The 23,499-nt window shown below is 32.6% G+C and overlaps 3 protein-coding genes and 2 pseudogenes across 5 annotated transcripts; 3 read left to right on the plus strand and 2 right to left on the minus strand.

Annotated features, from left to right (window-relative positions):
• Positions 1-1,213: 1,213 nt before the first annotated feature.
• LOC111318621 (protein NODULATION SIGNALING PATHWAY 1-like) lies at positions 1,214-3,405 on the plus strand (annotated as a pseudogene).
• A 1,144-nt stretch (positions 3,406-4,549) lies between these two features.
• LOC111274692 (E3 ubiquitin-protein ligase SPL2-like) lies at positions 4,550-7,535 on the minus strand (annotated as a pseudogene). Its single transcript, XR_016334147.1, has 6 exons — positions 6,837-7,535; positions 6,663-6,752; positions 6,308-6,475; positions 6,051-6,172; positions 5,476-5,595; positions 4,550-5,269 (listed from the first exon to the last, which is right to left on the minus strand). The product of XR_016334147.1 is annotated as an E3 ubiquitin-protein ligase SPL2-like (transcript).
• A 1,701-nt stretch (positions 7,536-9,236) lies between these two features.
• On the plus strand, positions 9,237-9,840 carry LOC149511268 (uncharacterized). Its single transcript, XM_089755981.1, has one exon. The coding sequence runs from the start codon at positions 9,363-9,365 to the stop codon at positions 9,741-9,743; it is 381 nt and encodes a 126-aa protein (XP_089612107.1). The 5' UTR covers positions 9,237-9,362; the 3' UTR covers positions 9,744-9,840.
• A 394-nt stretch (positions 9,841-10,234) lies between these two features.
• LOC111274693 (transcription initiation factor TFIID subunit 9-like) lies at positions 10,235-12,442 on the plus strand. 2 transcript variants are annotated; one of them, XM_022859537.2, is made up of 3 exons: positions 10,235-10,386; positions 10,553-10,825; positions 11,957-12,442. In XM_022859537.2, exons 2-3 carry the CDS (start codon positions 10,568-10,570, stop codon positions 12,224-12,226), a joined length of 528 nt encoding a protein of 175 aa, XP_022715272.1. In that variant the 5' UTR covers positions 10,235-10,386; positions 10,553-10,567; the 3' UTR covers positions 12,227-12,442. The 2 variants fall into 2 exon arrangements, with proteins under 2 accessions (XP_022715272.1, XP_022715273.1); XM_022859538.2 differs by having other exon boundaries at positions 10,247-10,386; positions 10,564-10,825.
• Positions 12,443-13,122: 680 nt separating this feature from the next.
• On the minus strand, positions 13,123-17,807 carry LOC111274695 (putative GTP diphosphokinase RSH2, chloroplastic). Its single transcript, XM_022859539.2, has 6 exons — positions 16,461-17,807; positions 16,184-16,369; positions 15,139-15,599; positions 14,337-14,495; positions 13,896-14,247; positions 13,123-13,605 (listed from the first exon to the last, which is right to left on the minus strand). The coding sequence occupies exons 1-6, from the start codon at positions 17,166-17,168 to the stop codon at positions 13,297-13,299; spliced, it is 2,175 nt and encodes a 724-aa protein (XP_022715274.1). The 5' UTR covers positions 17,169-17,807; the 3' UTR covers positions 13,123-13,296.
• Between the last annotated feature and the right edge of the window lie 5,692 nt (positions 17,808-23,499).

Raw genomic sequence — 23,499 nt, forward strand, 5'->3', positions numbered from 1 at the left:
TTTTTTCACCTAGCATTATTGCAATTGGAATCACTGTACCATTATTACAAAGCATCAAATCTGATTCTGAATAAATTAAAATAAATTTTTTTTGTTTGTTTATACGGCAAAATTTAGAGTGAGATTTATTTTATTTTAAAATCAAAATAGATCACAAGTTTTATGAAAAAAAATTCATATTGAATTTACATATCGATAATCAAAAAATAATCAATTATTTAAATTTGTTTTTTTAGATTTTGATTGAGTAAAATAAAATTGTTGTAGGGATAGTCAGGGTAATGACATAATTCTTAAACATAAGATTCACTCATAAGAGGTTTGAAACTGCACATCTGACCATAGAATTCAATTTTATAGCAAATGAATGGAAAGAAAAGAAAAAAAAAAGTGAGTGAGGTCGAATAAATCTAGGGACTAAAAACAAGAAAAGCTTTCAACCATACGTGGAATTGCCAAGCCAAACCCAAAGAAAAAAATAAACCCACGTTTTTTAATTGCCAACCCAGAGTTTACCGTCTCTTCAAAGCCCAAATTCAACTCATCTTAAAATATGAATTTGGATAAAGGATTTCAATGAGAGAATTCATTTTTAAATTATTTTTAAAAATTTGAAATAAAATTATTTTGTTAGATAAAATAAAAATAAAAATTTTTTAAAATTTTTTTGATTCAAGGAAAGTATAAATTTTACAAAGAAGAAAGAGCAAGAAGATCTTGACTTGAAACCAAAATCTTTATATCCTCATAAAATTTTATTAATCACTATCTCAAAAAGTAGAGGACAAAATACTTAAAATTGATAGAGGAGTTTCAGTGAATTTAAATTCTCTTTTGAAAATTTAATACAAAAGATGAGATTTGTAAAATTCTTCAAAATTTTAACAAAACATCATTTTTAATTATGCTTTTGTAGGTAATTATTTTCTTTAATTATAAATAAAAAAGCTCATTTGAAAATTTATTTTTTGTTTTTTCACGTTATTAGTAATATTTATTAATTTTTGATAAATCTAACGGACATTCAAATTACATATTTTTTCAATAATTTTTTTTTATTTTATCTCTATTATCATTATTTTTTATCTCATGAGATTTAATATTCAAAATTTCATTTTAAAAAATATTCATCAATAAACAATGTAATTACAAATGCTAATATTTTGAATTAATACATTTTAAAATAATTTTATTTCAAAAATCTTTTATTTCATTCAAATGCATACTTAAATTTGGAGACAACTTATCTCCAATGGTCACTTGCAGATCTTAACCAACGGTGACATCCAAGAGAAGAAGTTAATACTTGAGACCTGCGACAGACAAAAGCTTAAAAAAAAAAAAAAGACCAGTAGTTTCAATATGCTCTTTACCGTCTGTTTCCACAGCTGCATCACTACCCCATACATTACTTTATGTTTTAGCAATCTCAACAACGAAAACAAAAGTCTACAAGCACTGACCTATCTTTTCTATGGTCAATGATCATAACAACAACATATATCTCAAAATCCTTTTCTAAACTTGTCTTTTTTGTGTTTCAAAACTCAAAGTTTTCAATCAAGAATCATGACATTTGAAGAAGCAGAACCAAATCCAACCCCGGATCATATCTTGGATTGGCTTGAAGGTTCGGTATCATTCCTTCCGTCTTTCTTGGATGATCCGTACACCACGGGCAACATCAATAGCTACCAACGGTGATATCAGAATCAAGATATAGATCAAGATCTGATTAATATAGGTGCTACAGCAACTTATATCAATCGCCCCACAATTACTAATGCTGCTGCTGCAAATACTACCATCAATGGCCTGATACAGTCTAATTCCATCAATCCTAATCCTCCCTTGCTATCCTATTCATCCAAGAGAAGGAAACCCTCTGATGACCTGGTTCCAAGGATATCTCAGAATCATCAACACAAGAGGAATCAAAACAGTAGGACTAAGATCAATGGAAGCGAGGATGGGAAAGCAGGACCCGAGAAGTGGCAAATAAAAGGTCAGCTGGAAACAAGAAAAATTCAAACAAGTCTTCAGGAAATAATTGTAATAACGGCAATAACAAGGAAGGAAGATGGGCAGAACGGCTGCTAAGCCCTTGTGCCACAGCCATAACTGCCGGTAACCTTTCGCGTGTGCAACATCTATTGTATGTTCTCAACGAGCTCGCCTCACCTACCGGAGATGCTAACCATCGACTTGCAGACCATGGCCTACGAGCCCTGACCCACCACCTATCCTCCTCTTCTGCTTCCGCAGGGCCTGTAACTTTTGCTTCCATTGAGCCTAATTTCTTTCAACAATCTTTACTCAAATTCTATGGGTTTAGTCCTTGGTTTGCATTACCTAATAACATAGCAAACGCTTCCATACTCCAAATTCTTGCTCAAGAGCCTGGTAAGACGCGTAATCTTCATATTCTTGATATTGGGGTATCTCATGGTGTTCGATGGCCTACGCTTCTGAAGGCCTTGACTCGTCGTTCTGGAGGGCCTCCTCCTCTGGTTCGCATCACAGTTGTTGCAGGCACAGCTGAAAATAATCAAATCATAGACACCCCATTTTCCATTGGTCCACAAGGTCACAATATCTATTCTCGACTTCCTGGTTTTGCCAAGCCTATGAACATCAATTTACAAATATATAGACTCGAGAACCACCCATGAGAAAACCTGAATGCACAAATTATTGACCACTCACCTGGAGAGACCTTAATTGTTTGTGCGCAATTTAGACTGCATCATCCAAATCACAACAGGCCTGATCAAAGAACGGAGTTGTTGAAAGTACCAAGAAGTTTAGAACCAAAAGGGGTGATTCTAAACTAGAACAACATGGATTGTAGTTGCAGCAACTGTGGGGACTTTGCAACAGGATTCTCACGGAGAGTGGAGTACCTATGGGGGTTTTTGGACTCAACAAGTTCAGAATTCAGAGGGCGCAGCGAAGAAAGAAGAGTGATGGAAGGAGAGGCAGCAAAGAAATTAACCAACCAAGGGGAGATGATTGAAGGGAAAGAGAAATGGTGTGAGAGGATGCGAGGTGTGGGGTTTGTGGGAGAAGTGTTCGGAGAAGATGCCATAGAAGGAGCTAGAGCATTGTTGAGGAAGTATGATAGCAACTGGGAGATGAGGTTTCAAGAGGAAGACAGTTGTGTTGGATGGTGGTGGAAAGGGGAGCCTGTTTCCTTTTGTTTGTTGTGGAAGTCAGATATCAAGGCAGAGGAGAGATTTAAAGCAGTTGTAGATAATAATCCCTGCTACGTAAATTCGTAAAGTGTAAAATGGAAACGATGTTTACACCATAGATCTCCACTATAAATTCAGAGGCAATGCCAATTTCCTCGTTCCTATAAAATTTCTTTCTCACGCACAAAAATCTGGGATGAAAAAATAAACTCAATAGACTTGCTCTGGTTTTGTCGAATGAATTATTTTCTAAGCATGCCTAGGGACAAGCATTGGCAAACGAGGGAGCCACCCACACAAAGATCCCCAGTTTGTCGCCAGGAATTTATTCAAGCAGAAGCAGATGTAAGGGGTATTAGAAGATACACTGAAAAATAGACCTCCTCAAGGGTCGACAATAGTCTAAATTTAAAGGTCCCCATAAGAAAATGCTTGGATAAAAACTCAAACCTGTTAAATGAGATTAGTCATAATCCTTTAAGTCGTTTTAAATTTTGAGCCGGATTTTAAATTAAAAAAATTTAAAGCTCAAGCTTAGTCCAAGTTTATCAGAATAAAATATATAATTAAAAATTAAATCGAGCCTAAATAAATATATAACTATTAATATCAAATATGAATTTGATCTAAACTCAATTCAACTTAGACTCATAAATACCCCTACTCAGATAAAGTAGCATAATATGCCTTGATTGAATTAGTTTTTTCATATTCCAATTGACAAAGCATATCTAATCTCTTAAAATAAGGATACACCAATGATTTCAAGAAACATTATAAGCAGTTTTATATTACCTTCTAAAGATTCTAAAAAATTATATTCTCTTGAAAATTGGTCTATTAAGAACATGAACAAGCACAAAAATCCCGATATGATACTTACAAATTTGGATTTCAAACGCACCAAATTCAACTTGGTGTAATTTTGCTCTTCACGTTACAGATTAATAAACAATTCACTAATTGAATTTATCAGTTCAATCACTTTTTTCTATTTGAATTTTCGGCAAGGACAAGGTATGAACAGATAGTTCATCAACTCCATACCAGTTGGAAACTTATCAATCATGAGATCCCAAGGTAAATCCATACAAGAGTTCTGCAATGCCCCATCAATCAAAGCTGATACCGTAATCTTACCATAATCCTCATCCCACCAATCATGATAACAAAAACTCATATCCAAGCTAATAAGATCAATATTGACTGCTTAGCCAACAACCTTGATGGTACAACATAAAAAATCCATGTAGCATCATAAAATATTCATTTATAGGCAATTCTTCATTTCATCTACACAACATCTCATCATATTATCATATTCTTTCATCCAAATAATAAACCAATAACTCAAATGGAAGAATTCTAGCACCAATCTCAATGCTCTAATCATAAGTAGGAAAATGGAATTTACATTTTGCTTCACTAGGCATATACACAAACTCTGGTTCAAGTATCCACACAAAGTGGAGAGATTGAAATTAAATTCAAAATCAGAAATTAGCAAGGTTGGAAGCTTTTTCTGGAAAAAGATTAAGCACAAGTATCTATAGTTTGACTTAATTCCATTCATATCACTGTAACCATGCTATGGAGCTAAGTGCTAAGTTAACTCCGCATCATTCTAACCCCTTTCAATGCTATGGAAACCAGTTAGCAATGCCATAGTTATGGCTTAAATTATAGGAATGCTTTAGAACTATACTTGAAGCTTTTTCATGCCACCCTGCTGCCAATATCTTGTGCCATGATAAAAATATTGAATAAAGCAACCATGTTCTTCCTATTAAGATGCATATATTAGCACTGAACTACGGACTTCCATGCAGCAAATAGGGCATTTTGGCATCAGTTCCCATTCAACTGATACAGCACAACGATGACAACAAACCAGGTGTCCACATGGAATAAATGCACACCGTCTTCTCCTCATCAAGCAGATCACACACAACTCTCTATCTGGAACATCACTTGGCTCCTCATCCACATCAATCTGAGAGGTGGAGTCACCAGTGGCGGCATGAGTTGACTGCTGAAACCGTCTTAGCCTCCATTCTCTCCATGTATTCCAATTCCTGAAGGCAATTGATTACCCAAATTATGTTTATCTTTAACAAAGTAAACAAGGCAATTGTGTAGTCACAAAGTTAGAAAAGAGTGTGCATAACTGCACTTCACTTTAAATGGTCTAGAGGTTTTTATAGGAGAAAAATCAAAGAATTAACCATCTAGCAGTAAGAGGAAAAAAAATATCAGTAGACAAAAAAAAAAAAAAAAAAACCTTACAAAGGCATTGCCAAGGATACCAATAGACAGTGAACCAAGGACGATACTACTCCACAACAGTATTTTTGTCTTGAAGGCAAGATCTAACAACATCTGATCCTTTGTCATGTTAGTACTACAGTTGCATCCATGCAGCGGTTTGTAAGATATACGTTTGAAGCAAGAGATTTCCATCTGTGGTTAATCTGTGCTATGACCATTTTTAAAAGTCATTGTTCTTTTTATTCTTGCTAAGTAAATAACGAAACTGAGAATGCACCATGAACCTTTGAGAAAACAGCAATAAATTAGTGCTTCAAGTATCAAGAAAGTCCTAATAGAAAAACAAAAATTTCAAGACAGAACTAAGCTTTTCTATTTTACATTTCGAGCATGAAAATTTGAATCAGCCAAGTCCAACAACAAACAAAAGTTCTAAGGCACACCTAGGCTTTTAGATTTCACATTACAAGATTGAAAAATTGCAAGTTCCAAAAGAAACAAATAAAAAGCTAACAACATGGTGTCTATAAAGGTGATTTTGTCAATTTATCCAAAAAAAAAGAATGCTGTATATAGCAAAACCCTTACAGAAAATAAGGAAGTTTCTTGCATGACTTGATTTCAGGCACTCCATTATTGAAACCACAAATGCCAACAGCACTGATTTCCTTTCCTAAGGGAAGAATTTTCTCTTCATCAAGCAGACCAACCTCAAAAACAGATAAAATTATGATTTTAACAGAGGTGAGCATGTCTATATGAGAAATGACAACACCACAATCAATAAGCAATGTAAACTTCTAGCTTCAAAGAAGTAAAATAAATTGTAGTTTTTCTTAACTCACAGGGTATTTATTACCAAACAAAGCCTGAAGGAATGTACAAGGAGCATTGATAGGATGCAATTGATGATAAACTGTAGTAAGAGGCAGGGAATGCCTTGAGCCATCCGTGTTCACAATGACAAAATCAGATTGTGGCCATTGACCGCCTTCAACCAGATTGAAAGGAACCTGCAAAACATTATTAACACCAAAAGAATTATTATAACAAAAACAGAACAAAAATTCCAATGCTTGAACATAATAAACACATGTAAAAAAAAAAAAGGTTTAATGGAAAGCAATACACAACTAAAACAATTAAACAAAAAAAAATTTATAAAAAAAATAAAGAAAAAGTTGAAATCTTTTAACTTACCGTTCTCATTGAAGTTGACTCTTTTCTATTCCAAGATCTGCCAATAATGGCAAGTAAATCAGAAGCCCCCCTCCATTCATCGTAGATATACTTCATTTAAAATACAAAAGCAATACAATTATTAATTAATAACAGATTAAAACTTTTAAAAATAGTTTTTTTGTTTGCCCTTACAGTTTGTTTTCTTTGGATAATAACAGCTTTATCACCGGACTCCTGAGAGAAGAGAACGTTATTCTTGAGGCCATTCTAGCTCCGTCCATCGGAGACCGGTCTTACATCGACGGCGCCGAGAATTACGACGATAGGTTCTTCGGTGGAATCCGACTTGCCTACTTCGAGGAGGGAACGAACGTCGGCCACGCGGAGGGACGGTGAACCACGAATGGTACGGAGGGCGGTGGAGGTTGACTTGAACCGGAAGATTGCGTGGAAGGCGGCGTAGGCTAGGGCTGAGCCTATAACGGCGCCGTCGAAAGATAGGACGAGTCGTGAGATCAAGGACGCTAGGGCTTGTTCATCCGACGACATATTCGTAAATGTTCCTTTTTTGTTGTTCGTCTACATCGGAGGTCGAGTAATTGGTGTCGAAACGGAGGGAAACGGAGGGAAACGGAGGAGAGAGCCTGATCGACCTCCCCAGAGTGACTGAGAGAAAGGTGGGTGCTGGCTCGGTGGCGGTTTTAGATGTTGTGGTGGGGTGATTGGTGAATTTGTGTCAACACTGAGGGTTTTTTGGTCAATTAATCGATTATAACGAGACTGCGGTGATATGACGGTTTCAATGGAGAATAGGGGGCTAAACACTATTTAGTTTGGAGTTTGGTCAATTAATCGATAATCACTGAGGGTTTTTGGGACTTTGGATTTGTATTATTTTAAAACCAACCCAAATCAAAAATTAAATTAAAAATAAATAATCTAATGATATATATTAATATAAATGTTTTATTATTTTATTTGTATATTCTATAAATATTTTATTCTTTTATTTGTATAATCTTTTTATTTTAATATTTTATTTAAGGTTTCCTTTGAAAAATTAGTCATTATTTAATTTTAATAAAAATTATCAATTAAGGAAATTTAATTTAACAAGAACTTTAATATAAATAAGAAAATAAATAAAAATTAATAAATATATTACTTAAGTATAATTAATTAATTAAGAATAAAATAGTTCATTAAATAAATTGTCAAAACTATATATATCATTTACTATTTGTACTTGATTTTGTAATTTATAGATAAAAGATAATTAAATCTATGCTTGGATTGAAGATCAAAATAAGGAAAAAAAAAAAAGAAAATGGGGAATTTTTTTCTTTTATTTGTACATAACATAAATTAAAATAAAAGGAAAGAAGAGATACTTACCTTCTCTTTTTTTTTTTTTTTTTTAATTATCTTAAGACGAAGGAAAAAAGAATGAAAAAGAAAAGAACAAAATTTTTAAAATATAAACTTTTTCTTAAAATGATTTAGCAACAAAAATGAGATTTTAAAATTTTTATTATTTTCCTTTTCTTTCTTTTTTCTGTAATTTAAGATAATTAAAAAATAAAAAATGAAGAAATAAAAAAGAGGTAAGCATTTTTTTTATTATTTTAATTTAATTATAAAATATACAAACGAAAAATTTTTTTCTCATTTTCTTTTATTTATTTTTTATTTCTTTTCCTTTATTTCAATCCAAACATAAATTTAAGGACTTTCAGGGTTTCTTTTTCATTTAGATTACTATTAAAATTTGAATTTAAAATTTTTAATCTTGAAATAAACTTCAAATTTACTAAAGTAAATTTGATGTAGGACTCTCCCCTTAACGACAAAAAAAAAAATTTCTAAAGTAATAACTCATGTGTGACTCTTGAATCACTTTCATATCTAAAAAAACAAAAGGGAAAACCCTCGTTGGACCTTTTTAACTGGAAATAATTAGATTCTGTCCTTTGATTAGACGGTTCCCTGGAATTTATTGGAAGATCCCACCCTTCAACCCAGGAACTCAATTGTCTAGCTTCATGTTAGAGAGGCATGTGAATCAGAAACAGCTACATCCCAATGAAAATTAAGCAATACAGCTAGCATTGCTTATGCTGTATTGCTTATGGTCATGTATGAACACAGTTTAATATTAGATAAAAAGATACCTTGCGTCCAAAGTCCTTAAAATCCCTTTCTTCTTTTTCCTTCTTTTTTTTTTTTTTTCTTTATCTATTTCTTAAGTTTTGTAAAGAGGGTAAAAAATTACAACGTTTAATAAATCATTTATAAATAATTCAGTTTATATTTTTTTATTAAATTTAATAAATAATCATGAATAAATTTAAATATTTATTAATTAAATAATTAAATTACAAATATAATAAAATATATTTATTTAATTTATTTATTTAAAACATAATTGAATAAAACACTTAACAAACAATTTGTAAACAAAGTTTATCATGATATTCATATTTCATTTATTTACATCCATAAATTTTGCTCATAATTTACCTTTTTACTTTTTCCGCTTTTTGGACGGCTGACTGAATTTAGCACTTTTGTCATCCAATCACAAGCTTTCCAACTAGATTCCTCCATTCCTTTTATCTTCTTCCGCCTATAAACTCAACGCCAACTTCCCATTAATCTTACAAGTTTGGTTCATTTCTTTTGCTAGAGATCAGATACAGTGTCCAGCTAGCTATAGAAATGGCTACCTACACTTACGTAAGCCGAAACCACACATCGCAAAGAGGGGTAGCTATGGTATTGGCTCTGATTACAGCAATTGTTCTATCTCCGTTGTACGTTAGAAGGAAAAGCGAGACGCGTTATTATGAGATGAAATTGAGCTCTGGGTTTGTTCTTCCAATGGTTGTAGCAGGGCTTATTGTTGCCATCTGGACTACATCTTCTTCTTCTTCTTCATCATCAATGCAAAGTGGAGGTAGAGCTTCGATAATTCCATCTCCAGATCCATCGTGGGTGCTCAGAATTGGGAGTTCGTCATGGGGACTAGCTGGTATCTTGGTGATGCTCATGCTTGTGCTCTCATGGCAACAGTCTGTCCAAGAATTCTTTTGGAGATAGATGACTTGTCAAATTCTACTAATAATCCAAGTTTATGTAATATGACAAGAAAAGAATAAAAATTAAATAAAAAAAAGAAGCAATTTGCTTAGTTAAAGCAAGCTCGCCAATTCTAGTACTCTTCTGTATATTCTTAAGTTGACGAGAGGTTACAACCCTCAATCAATGTAAGCCTTAGGCCTTGTAAAGCGTTAAATTCAAGAACAAAATATTTGACACCATGATCCAACAACAGTCCCATAAAAAAAATGGCATACATTTCAGCCTTTAAGATAGAACCACTGTCAAGTTTTATCGCAAAAAATAAAAAGAAAAAATCCAATGATCTCTGCAATAAAATAACAATTCGTATTTATTTTAAAATTTAGATCTATAATACTTATATTAATACCATAGTTTCACGGGAGTATTTTTTTTATTGGATTTTTTTTATTATAGTTAATTAATATAGTAGTTTTTTTTTTTTTGGGTACATATAAAATCTCATTTTTATTACTAAATCCTTTTAAGTTCTCGTTATTCTTTGAGACCCGACCCGAACAAATCCTCTCTGCATTTCTCCCTAAGTAATCGACTTTCGAATCTCTCACCCTCCGCGGCGGAAACACTTGCAGTTTCTGTTCCTATCAATCTCTTCGCAAAGGTAATTTCACCGATTCTTTCTCCATCATCAGTGCACCTAGGGTTTTCCTTTGTTTTGAATTCTGAAATCCGTTAATTCCACTTGTTTAAAAGCTGAGAAAGTTTGATGGATTGGGAACCAAATCCGCTATTATTCTAATGTTATCGCTTTCTGATATGGGGTGAAGGGTCTTGCTAGGGTAATGGCAGAAGGGGAAGAGGACTTGCCTAGGGATGCTAAGATTGTCAAATCACTGCTGAAATCAATGGGTGTTGAAGACTATGAGCCTCGCGTTATCCATCAATTTCTTGAGCTATGGTATCGCTATGTCGTTGATGTGTTGACAGATGCACAGGTCTACTCTGAGCATGCTGGGAAGCAGACCATCGACTGCGATGATGTCAAGCTTGCGATTCAATCTAAAGTCAATTTCAGCTTCTCACAGCCCCCACCCAGAGAGGTAATTTTGTTCTAACTTTTTTCCCAACTTGATGTTCAACGAAATAGCTTTAATTCTATAGCTTTTTGTCCATTTAGTGGCAAAATAACATAAATCTTGTATTTTTATTCCTTCCACCTTTCTTTTTACTATCGTTTCCCTTTCTTTCTTCAATGGCTATGATATGCATGATATTGTTTGTGATGTTGCAATATAAATTGCTTCAAGGGATTACCATTGGCTTGCTTTAGGAAGGGAAGATGTATTTGACGACTGGTCAGACGAGGAAATAATGAAAAACTGCAATCTTATGAGCTTCCTGATGAGTTGGAATGCCCAAACTTTACCCTTTTCTCTATGGTTAGTTAGGATTCTTCTTTGAAAATTCTGAACAACCTTTTTAAGGGAATGCAAAGATTTAAAGTCTTAGATTTGCCAAAATGTGTTTTCCATCCTTGCCTTCCTCCTTCAGTTTCCTAAAAACTCTTTGTAGATTGTGCTTGTGTAATAGCATATTAGAAGATATAGTCATAATTGGAGAGCTAAAGAATCTAGAAATCCTTAACCTCCGTAAATCTAGAATTGCTAGGCTGCCGAGTGAAATAGGACAATTGACCAAACTAAAATGGCTGGATGAGTGATTGTTACAATCTTAAAGTAATATCACCAAATGCTTCCTAAAAACTCTTTGTACATTGTGCTTGTGTAATAGCATATTGGAAGATATAGTCATCATTGGGGAGTTAAAAGAATTTAGAAATCCTTAACCTCAGTAAATCTAGAATTGCAAGGCTGCTGAGTGAAATAACCAAGCTAAAATTGCTAGATGTGAGTGATTGTTACAATCTTAAAGTAATATCTAGATTAGAAGAACAATACCTATATAATAGCTTTGATAGATGTGAGGTTGAAGGACATGACAATTCAAGAAGCAAGGCTATCGTTGTTGACTTACTGCATTTGTCTCATCTGACCACGTTGGAAGTACACATTCAGAATGAGCAAGCTATGCCAAAAGATAACTTGTTTTCAGAAAAGTTGGAAAGATACAAGATTTCCATTGGTAGTTTGTTTTTCTTTGTGTATCATGTTCTCTACGGAAGCAATATATAAATACAGATTGTGAAAATATTTTATCTTTGCTCTTGTTAGGTGCTATTGGAGTTAGCGAGAAATAGGAATAAAGTTCCGTTGCCAAAGGCAATACCAGGACCTGGCATTCCCCTCCCACCTGAGCAGGATACATTGATCAGCACAAACTACCAATTTGCTATCCCTAAGAAGCAACCTGCTCAGGCAATGGAAGAGACAGAAGAGGATGAAGAAAGTGTTGAACCTAATCCCTCGCAAGAGCAGAAGGCAGATATGCCACACCCAACCTCTCAAAGGGTGTCATTTCCCCTTACTAAGCGCTCAAAGTGAGGATTCTTTTTCTCAGCTTTGTAAGATGTTTCAGCAACCCTTTTATGTAGGATATATGCATGAAGTTGTATCATTATTAAAGAAAATGAAGAAAAACAAGGTTGATGTTTCGTCTGTTATCATGATTAGATGTGATGGATCATTGTAATCGTATCAAAATTCTGCTTCCGGTGTTCGCGTTAATGTTATTCACTCCTACTGGCAATTTGGGCAGTATATTATTGTGCGCTTATAAAATGAATGTGGGGGAAAGCTGTTGAGCAAAATTTTCAGAAGAATTGAGCAATTAAGGCCTTTAGGTAATGTTTGGAGTATAGGATGATAGATAGGATAAAATGATAATTATTTTGTATTATATTTTATTTGTATTTAAAGAAAATAATAAAATTATAAAAAAATTTAATTATTTTTTTTGTATAGAATGTTTTAATCTTTTCAAAAAATGAAGATGATTTTTTTTAGTTCAAATGATTAAATTTATATATATTATTATATTTTTAAAAATTATATTAATAATTTAAATTTTATAAATTTTAAAAAAATAATTTTAATCAATAAATAAATTATTTTATTTTAATCCTGACATTATTTAATATAATTTTATTTATAATTTTATTTTATTTTACCTTTTCTTAATTTTGTATATCCAATGAATCTTTAGAGACTTAGAACATCCAAACGCGACCTCGACCAACAATATTAAAAAGTTTTTTAATACAGATCTTTGCCAGACACAATGTCTGGTCTCTATCCTGTTATTTTCTTGTCGAGAGATTCAAATCGAATCCCGAAGTCACCATCAGCCAAGTAGATTTTTAGTGTTTAACATGGACGAAACAAATTCTGTTTTGGGATTATGAAAATCTAACATAAAATTGCATTAATGGAGGCAACTATTGAGAAATCAATCGGTTTAATTCTTTGTTGAATCCAGTTAGCCAATGCTTCCCAGTAACAGAACCATATAGCTTGCTTGTTCTGTAAAAATATTTACCATTTATAAACAAGGAAACCCATTCCTTTTTTTTTTCTTTCCTTTTCTGGGTCTAGCATAAACAATCAAAACAGGGTCAACTTCTTGAGGCAAGAATACTACTAGCTGGAGGCCCAGCACTGGAAACAGGTAGGCCTCGGTTATACATGCGCTGTATCTCTTCCCTGTACTCTGTCAAAGACTTGTCAGGAATGGCTGGTGTTAGCTCCACCACATCACCCATCTCCAGCCTGCATGTAGGATCGCTAACTGGCGCATGATTCAGCCTTGGCCTCAATTCTTCCTTGACAGGAAACCCATATGGAGACCATCTTGAGTTTCCCCGCCCAGCTCTTTCCAGCAAATCCATCATTGTTGAGTTTGCAGGAAACTCTTGCACTGACATCTGCAACATTCATAAACCATAAATATTCAGACCAAAATTCTGATTACTGCAAAAATATCAAATTCACGCATGAATTATTCTTTCTGCAGTAAAATGACCCCCCCCCCCCAAAAAAAAAAAAAGAAAAAACACATATTTGATTAGGCAATGGCACAAGCTTTACTCCCATGTTAAAGCATTGATTCACTTCATCTTTGTCTTCCATTTAATTGGAAAGATAAGCTTCAAGCATGTGGTAAACAATGACCATGCCAACATGAAAGCAATGAAGCATCATTTAAGAAACATACCTTATCATTTTCAATCATGATGACAAAGACAGGTCCATCCTGGCTGCAGCGTGGCTTATAAGAAAATGGGCAATCATCTGAATGGGTAGGAAATGTGCAGGGTGGTTTGAGAGAATCAGTATAACCAATTGAAGATTGGTCCCTGCTCATTGTTTCACAGTGCCAAGTCACAACCCATCGAGCCCACTCAACCATCTGAAGTACAAATGAAGAGTGCTTGCAGTCACCCTCCTTATATCTCCAATGTGCTGCAAAGCCAAACTCAGCTTGCAAATGCATCTCCTTTGTTCGAATTTGAACTTCAAGTGGAACTGTGCCTTCACCCATCACTACCGTGTGCAAGGACTGATACCTGCAGATTTAAAGGAAGTTAGAAGGAACTTCTGCATTGTTAGATTTTCATCTAAGAACAATGCCAGAGCATATTAAGCTATAACGTACCCATTAAATTTGGGGTGAGTTATATAGTCCTTCATCTTTCCAGGTACTTCAGACCATAACTGGTGAACCACTCTCAAAGCCCCATAACAGTCTTCTTTGTTTTCAACAATGACACGTAGTCCATGAATATCATGGATTTCATCCATGGTCAATTTTTTCCTGCAAAAAAAACAAAATAATTTCACATCAACTATGTAAATTTTATTTGTTTAGAACATGAGAAAAAACAAGAAATGATGTAAAATCATTTAATTATCCCATCACAGCCAGATGAGAACACAAAAATATGTTGCTACAATCAATACACATCAATACCAACACTTCATTAGATACAGAAACAAACGTCATTAGGAATAAACTCAGAAATTGATTTATAGCCTTGGAGGACCACAAAACTTCTTTGTAAGTCTCAATTCAAAAAGGCCACTATCGCCCAGCATTAATCTTCACAACAACATTGATCACTTTCTCTTTCACGCTAACATCTAGCAAGATAGTATTACAGCCTACTCCTTAACTCTTTGCTTAATCAGTTACTGATCAAATTCTACAACCAAATTAAAGAAAGATTTCTAAAACACATCTAGTCTTTCTTCCGAGAAAAGACTACATTTTCAGGTAGTTGGACATGCACACAACAATGTTTGGGGGTGAGTGTGTGTCTGTGCGAATGCCTCTCAGTGAAAGTCAAGCTTGGGAGTGAATGTGCATGTAAATGAATCTCTCCACAGGCTCCTTTGGCTGTCATAGGCGTTTGTGTGTGTAAGAGAGAGAGAGAGAGAGAGAGAGAGACAGAACATACTTCAACATCTTCGAATAAATGCTGTATAAGCTTTTATGTCGTCCATAGAGAACATGATAAGGAATTTCTTTATCCTTAAGACCTCTCTCAAGTTTCTCTATAGCAGAACTAATCATTGCCTCATCAAAGGAATCCAAGAGTCTAGAGGACAGTTCTTTGTGCTGATCAGGATTGAGATGCTTGAAACATAGATTCTCTAGTTGCCCCTTCCAACTAGAGATTCCTAAACGATTGGCCAAAGGTGCAAATATTTCCAAAGTCTCCTTAGCAAACCTCTGTTGCTTGAGAGGAGGTAAAGCATCCAGTGTCATCATGTTATGCAGCCGATCCGCCAATTTAATAAGAACAGCTCTTGCATCGGCCATGGCAAGGAACATTATGTGCAGGCGATCTGCTTCAACAGTTTTGCTTGCTGTATTATTTTCTCGTGCTAGCTTACTCAGTTGGCTAAGCTTGGAGACCTATGCGAATGCCATAATAGAATAATTAGAAGCTTATAATCTAACATCCTAAATGGAAAGAATGTTGATTGATACAAAGCAAGAAAATTACAAGGAACTTAAAACCAACAAAGTGGCAGCCATGAAATGCTATCTAAATGCTCAAGATTGAGGAAGCTTATACCTAGATATTTTTAGTTTTAAATAGGAAATGACGTTCAAGCTAGAACACCAGTGTCTATGTTAATTTAATTACAAAGAGAAGGAATAAGAACAACATATACTACAATGACTGTCCAATAGCCCTGTATTTTGTCGGTACAACCTCATCTACAATCATTTATATACAGCAGCCATAATAAAGCTACAGCTATTTGCCTCATTCAAATATGGTAATAAACTAAAGGTAATAATATGCACGTCCTATAATATGAGAAATCAACTAAATAAGGCATCAAAAATAGTATTTCATTCATGCACCATTAGATTGCTAACTGAATATACCAAAAATTCCAAAGCAAGACAAGGAAATCCTAACAGTAAATCATTTGGGTTAGTATAAACATCAAGTAACACATTATACAACAGAAATTCATATCTCATACCCCTTCAACTAAATCAGCAACCCCGGCGCCAAATGTTCTAAAAATGTAGTCATAGCTCAAGAATGAATCATCGAGGGTATCATGTAAAAGCCCTGCAGCAACTACCGTGGAGTTAGCACCAATGGATGCCAACAACACTCCAGTTTCTACACAATGTTGCAAATAAGGATCACCACTCGCACGCATCTACAAGACAAAGAACTTCACATTACCCTTCAAACGATCTGAAACAACAAAAAGTTAAAATCAAAATTAACAGTGATTTCTCTGTTTGTACCTGCCCTCTATGTGCCTTCTCTGCTTCATAAAATGCCTTGATTACAAAATCTTCACAAAAGATTTTGTGCCTCATTTGTGCATCTGAGAGCAACTCCTTAGCATGAGGATCTGAATTCACTTCCTGCATGAAATTATCCTCCATAGTAAACGGTAATTCATCAACACAACCAGTACTTTGAGCCTTAAAGCTCGGGGTATCATAATCAATACAAGACCCTAACGCACCCCTAACGAATCCATTCAACAATCCATTAGTCCCACCACGGAACGAGCCCTGAAAATTCCCATCCCCACCCTTTTCACGAACAATTCTCATCGGAGGACTGCTGCTACTACACGAAACAGAGCACTGAAACACCGATACTGGGCTCTGATTGGTTTTCAAAGAAGAACCACCGAATTTACTTGATGAATAACAAAATGAACTGCTTAATTCCTTCAATTCTTCCCCTCTATAGGGCCCCAAATCCTCTCCTCCACCGCTAGAAAGGCTTGATTTTACCGAAGGTGAGGAAAAGAGACGTGATAGGCCACCGACAATGGGTCTCTGGGAAGAAGAGAAAGCCGTTGTTGAGGAAGTTGAAGACGAAGATCTTGAATTCAAATCGAAATCGTAGGAAGCGTGAGAATTGATGTTGATCTGGTGCGGCGTTGAGCACATGCCGCTCGGTGGACTCACGTAAAGAGCTATTGTTGACACCGCCATGGCTTACGAGCAACCCAGACCGATTCCCAAACAAATTGGGTTTTATTAATTAACAATCAAAACCCAGTATTTTCCTCCAGGAAAACAACGATTTTTCTCAGATACCGAACAAACCCACAAATTTTCTCGAGAAATAACAAAACCCAGAAATTTTCTCAGCACCCAAACAATTTCTGAAATGACAGAATAAATTTTTATTTTTCCATTAAAAAAAAACCAGTAAATTTCTCTAAAAAAAACCAACAATTTTCACAGCACAAGGGTTTTTTCTACTATGAAGAACCAATGAACTTTGTTGAAAGAGACCCAATTGGGATCTGAAGAGTAAGTACTATAAAGCAAAGAACTGTCTTTGATTAAATAGTTAAAAAAAGAAGAGAAAAACCAAAGAATCCAAAGGAAGAAATTATTTGAAGAGAAGAACTTTCAGCTACACTATTTACAAATATATAGGAAATTTTTCTACTTAAAAAAATTGACAATTTACTCAAAATAAGAAAATATTACAATTTTTTCTTTTTTTCTTAAAACAGACAGTCCAAGGCGCTTGAGATTGTTGAAATGAAAGCTTGAAAGAGAGAGCTTTCGTTTCCAGTTTCTACTTTGATTTTTCCTTTGAGAATATATTTTTGTTCTTTCTTTTTCTCGGGAGTTGTTCATCATGGAAAATGGTTTGCGGCCAGGGAAGGAACAGTTAAATTACAGAGGTGTCCTTGGGGATTAACAGAATTAACTGAATAGGCCAACTTTTAAACGTGTTGAGTTGCCATCCAATTTTGCCTTTTTTTTTTTTTGTTGGTCAATTAAGAACTGATTTTTTTACCAAAATTATGATTACAGTTGAGTTTTACCAAAATTAAGGAATGATAACATTAAAATGTTAGTGTGCTCTGATTTAAATGATTTTAATTACAATAAGATATATTTATAAAAATGTTAAATTTTTTATTTTAATGATCAAAACTTAATTATTTATTTTTTAAATTAAAAAAAAAACTAAACACAAAGAATTTAATATATTATTTAAAGATGGATTATAATAATTAAATTTTAAATTTTAAATTTATTAAATAATATTTTTTAAATAATTACGTGAGTCAATTCAAATTTTATTAAGATAAAACTTACTTTAATAAATGCAGAGAGATCAATTCACATTAGTTTAGATTTTTTTAATTTTATTTTTTAATTATTAATTTTTAAAAATAAAAAAAAATTAAATTAAATTATTTTTTATTTATCCCTCTTATCTTTTAAATTTATTAAAATTAATAATTAAAAAGTATAAATATATAAAAAAAATTTAATGTGACTTAAGTCCTTCTCTGAATAAATATTCTTATTAAATAAAAATTAAAGGAATATCCCATTCTTGATAAGATAAAATTAAACATAAATAAAAAGGATAAGGATAAAAAGGACAAAAACAATAATTAGTTAAACAGATTCGAGGAAAAATCAGAGAGCTATTATAATCCTAGATCGAAACCCATACCTAAGTAGGAGATTGATTTCTTTAATCGGGAAAAAGCACCTTACCATATGAACAAAATTTATAATATACATTTATTAATTTTAATTATGCAAGAGACTTCACTTTGTTCTTATCTCTTTGATATTTTCTTTAATTGTTAATTTTTTCAAAGGTTGTGTTCCAATTGCTTTACAAGCAAAGCAAAGCAAAGGCGCCCACATGATTCATGTTTGCTTTAGGTGTACAACAACTTGGATGTGGGCTCCAATTTATTGATATTTTTGTTTACGAGAATCGTTGTCGTGGTGCGGGAATTTCTGAAAGCAATGCGTGCTTTCTTGTTCTCCCACCGCATCTTCCAATTGAAAAACTGCAACCCTGCAGAGCAAACGGCAGAGTGTCGCTTCCAGGCCGCCGGCCAACAATTTTTGCTCGGCATTGTTCATCGTGACTCATGGAAGATGCCATTTCTTCTTTAACATTGGGACTCCATCTACAAATTCTTCTGCTCCTTTACTATACTTTCAGTTCTTCTGTTGGCTCCTTAAAATTTTGATTTAAGATAAAGAAAAAAAAAAAAGAACACAAAAGTTAGGGGAACCATAAAAGAAATGTTTAACCTCTTTTTTTATAAAAAACTATTATACATGCTGATATTTAATTTTTAAATTTATTAAATTTTATTTTTTAAAAGTAATTATATGGATAAATTAAAAAAAAAATTTTACTATTGATATGCTGTATTTAGAATCTTCTATTTTATTTGAGTGATGTGGTGCCTCGTTCCATATTAAATGGATTCCACACTTGAAGAGGGGTTAAATCCAATTATTAGAGGTGGTAAAGAGTAGCTTATGTTTTATGGGTTAGAATAAAATTAATAATTAAATTTTTGTTAAAAATGTTATTTTTCATTTTTTTAGTATTAATATTAAGTCGGAGTTATTATGAGTTTGGATCTTATTGATTTAAATTTGATTAATTTTGAATTTAAAATTTTTTAAAAAAGATTTTAAATTATGTTTGTTTTACCACTTTTATAAATTTTGGTACAAACATTATCACGAATGACAACTTGACAATTAGGAAGATACAACTAAATTACTAATTCGAATGTAAATTAATAAATTAATTCAGTATTGTTTAGAAGGTATATACATTGGTTAGATTTTTAAAATTTACATAATTTGAAAGGATTAAAAAGCGTAATGCTATCCTCATGTGAATTAATTAGATAATAATTTGAGGTTGAGATGGATTAAGAATTACAAAAAGAAAATGTTAATTTTTAAGTAAAATGTAAATATTATATATATAATATATGAGTGAACAAATGCTTTTTATCCTTTAATTATGAAAAGCTTATTGAATAAAAAATGTCTACCAATTTTAAAATATCAGTTATATCCTATCAATACCTCTTAAATGCAAGTTAATTATATAAAAGATAAACTTTAATACATGATTTAATTATTTAATTAAAAAATTATATAAAACAATTATTTCATATCAATAGATATATCATTTTCATTAAAGTTATGATAAATAATCACATTTAAAATAAATCAACTATTTATTATAATAATCATTAATAAATTTATTGAAATATATATTTACTATTTAATTATAACATATGATGTATAATAAATAAATAAATTTTTAATACAATTTAAATGAAAATAATATAATAACTATTTGATATAAATTTTTATTATTGAGTTGTGTCGCTTTAGTACGTCTTACTGTGAAATTATACACAGCACAAACATAGAATAGAAATGTGACTCAAAATACATGTTCCCTTCCTTTTCAGCCTTAAGGGCTAAGGTTGGATGTCACCATTTAGCAACTAATCACGTGCGTGCACGTGAAGTGGATATCTTCTCTCTTTTTTTTTCGGATAAATTTATCTATTCGCAATATTATATATGTAAGAACATACGTACATAACAAATTTTTCTAGAATATACGTATATATGTGAGAATATACATACATTATGAGAAGAATTTTAAAATTTTATAAATAATATTAAGATTTGTTTCATATATTATTTTCTTATCGTAACAATATATTAATATTGCTAAATATATAATTATAAATTGTTAACATAATACTAAATATATTATTATATATACGAGATGTATAAGTAGTGAATGATGTGATTTATTAAAAAAAATTAAATTTTTTATTTCAATAATTAAGTTTTATTCCTTTATAAATGTAAATACCAATAATATATATGATATGAAGTATATGATAATCTTTTAATTTATCGGTGAAAATTTTAAATTTTACGTTGTACTTTGAGATTTTTTTATTAAGGTTTTGTGCAAGAGTTTTAAAGCGGATATAATGCAAGATTTACAAGATGCAAATAAAAAAAAATCGACAATCATAAAAAATTAATGATTTTCAAAAAGGGCATAACGGGAAAATTGGAGTTGGTGATGGTGATGATTCTCTCCATATTTGAAGAGAAGTTCTAGAACACACTCAAGTCCACGATAACGACTTCCCTCCTTCCCACACACAATTCCCTTTGAATTTCCCTTTTTTTTTTGTTTTTTTATTGACAAAAACAATCTCGTGACAGTTCGTCGGCAGCACGTGGGATATGCTCAGCGTAGTCGGCCGGCACGTGTTAATTGCGCAGATGGCGATTTAGGTGACGTTGGGCCTTCGGTCGGGGCACGTTCACGGTCCGTGACTCACTACCTCTGTCAAGGCGCTGTCTCGTGCGTCGACTTAGCTCCGCGAATTTAGGGGCTGCAGTCCAAAGTCTGTATCTTGGGCGAGCGGTGCTAAAAATACAGCAATCATGGACCGTTAACTTGTTTGGTATTGGACTTTTGTGATTGGTTGAAAACTCGTCTTGTGGACAAAGTCAAATTGGCACCGTACCATAGCCGAGCTGTGAGCTATCTGCCAACAGTAACAATTGTATTCCAGCTTTCCCAAGGCCAAAGATGTTTGTAGGTAACACATATTCATATCCGAGGTATTTCAAGTATTATATTTTTTTATTACAAGTTTAGATCATAAATCAAAATTATTTAACTATTTATAAATATTAATTATATATATTATTTTAATAGATCATATATAATTTAAGTTTGTGATTAGTTAGTTTCCCGAAAAAAATCAAATAAAATTTGATTATTTTATCTGATGTTCTAGAATAAACATAAATTGAAATGGGACATTGATAATTTATGCGCTTATAATTTAACAAATTTACTTTAACTAGAAATATGCATGCACACTATAAGAGTGGAAGAAAGAAAATTGAAAGAGAAGAAATTAATTATGGGTAATTTTTTTTAAGGAGACGTTCTATAAGGTTTTAGGAAGAAATAGCCAATAGTAACATTTTTTAAAAAAATGGTTTAAGTATAAAAAATCTTTAAATATAAATTAAATAATTATTCAAGTTTTATTATTTTATTAAAGTTAATTATCTTTTAAATATTTATTTTTATTCATTTAAACTTTTAAACATATATTTTCACATAATTGAGCTCTCAATTGAATAAAAATAGATATTTGATAATTAATCAATTTTTATTTAATAAAAATCAATTGATGAAATAAATGTTTAAAAACTTAATTAATTATTTATTTACACTTATTGCCTTTAAAGTTATATAAACATTAAAAGACAAAAATTATTTTACTTTATTGTATTTTGTGCGTGTTTTTTCAAATGAATTAATATCACTTGAATATCAAAACTTAGCCACGCATTTTTCAAGTATTATAGATGAGAGTCTTGATGCACATAATTAATTGTACATTAGATGTCGTAGCTCATTAAGTAGTGGGCTAAGAGTGTAAAACTCCCTAAGTAGCTCCTAAAATGTGATAGGGGGGACCATTATGATCATTATCATTAACAATCTTCTAAGTAGCAACCTTTGATTTAGTCCCAACAAACATCTTTCTAAAACCACGATGAATTTGTAAAATATAAATTAAAGTTTTTAGTTAAATTAACATGGGAATAAGTGTACAAATTTACTTGTGAAAATTTAATAATCATAACGGTTGCATATAATTATGACTAAAACTATTTAATTTAATCAAATAATAAAATATCTTTTGAAACTAAGAAAATTCAGTGAGAATAAAAAGTGAAAATTGGGGAGAGATTTTATTTTTTAACAAAAGAGATTATAGAATAACAAATAAAAGAATTATAAATACTGAAATTTAATTTTTAAAATTCATTTAATATATATTCTAAAGTTATATGTCATCCAAATTAAAATTCATATTAAGAAGTATTTACAAATTTTTTTTCTCTCCTCGTATCAAATGAGAGACCCAATCTTGCTACCAAGATGAACGGCATGAAGATTGAATCAATCGCCGTCGGTGAGGATAATATACGACGCAATTAAATTTGGGTTGTTTAGTCTTATTGGTTTTGGGAAGTAGTGAAAAAGAAGTGGTATAAGTGTGTATGCGTCCACATTATCATCTCCGAAAACAAAATCAATTTCGAGACAGCCACATGGCCACGCCTTGCCTTGACGGAATGTCCGATATTGGCTGTGCCCCACCACGGCTCCACCTCCAAATCATGGTCCACACCCCACAGTCCCACCACAAGGTAGAGAAAGCTACGCCTACATTGCTCTGTTCTGTGCTCAACGTTATGGGTCTAACCCTAACAAGAAATAATACCCTGTAAAAGTCCCAAATTTAACTAATGGGTCTAAAACTTTTTCTATTTACTCCCAAGTCCCAATCCAAGAAGCTGAGTTTCTCTGCTCCTTGTTCGACTTGACTGTTGTTTGGATACTTGTTCTTTTCCAACGTATGGACTAAATCACTTTCCCAAATATTTCCAGATA

The sequence above is a fragment of the Durio zibethinus genome, chromosome 26, assembly GCF_047325235.1.
Source record: "Durio zibethinus cultivar Kanyao isolate XHJ-2024 chromosome 26, ASM4732523v1, whole genome shotgun sequence".
Taxonomy (NCBI): Eukaryota; Viridiplantae; Streptophyta; class Magnoliopsida; order Malvales; family Malvaceae; genus Durio; species Durio zibethinus.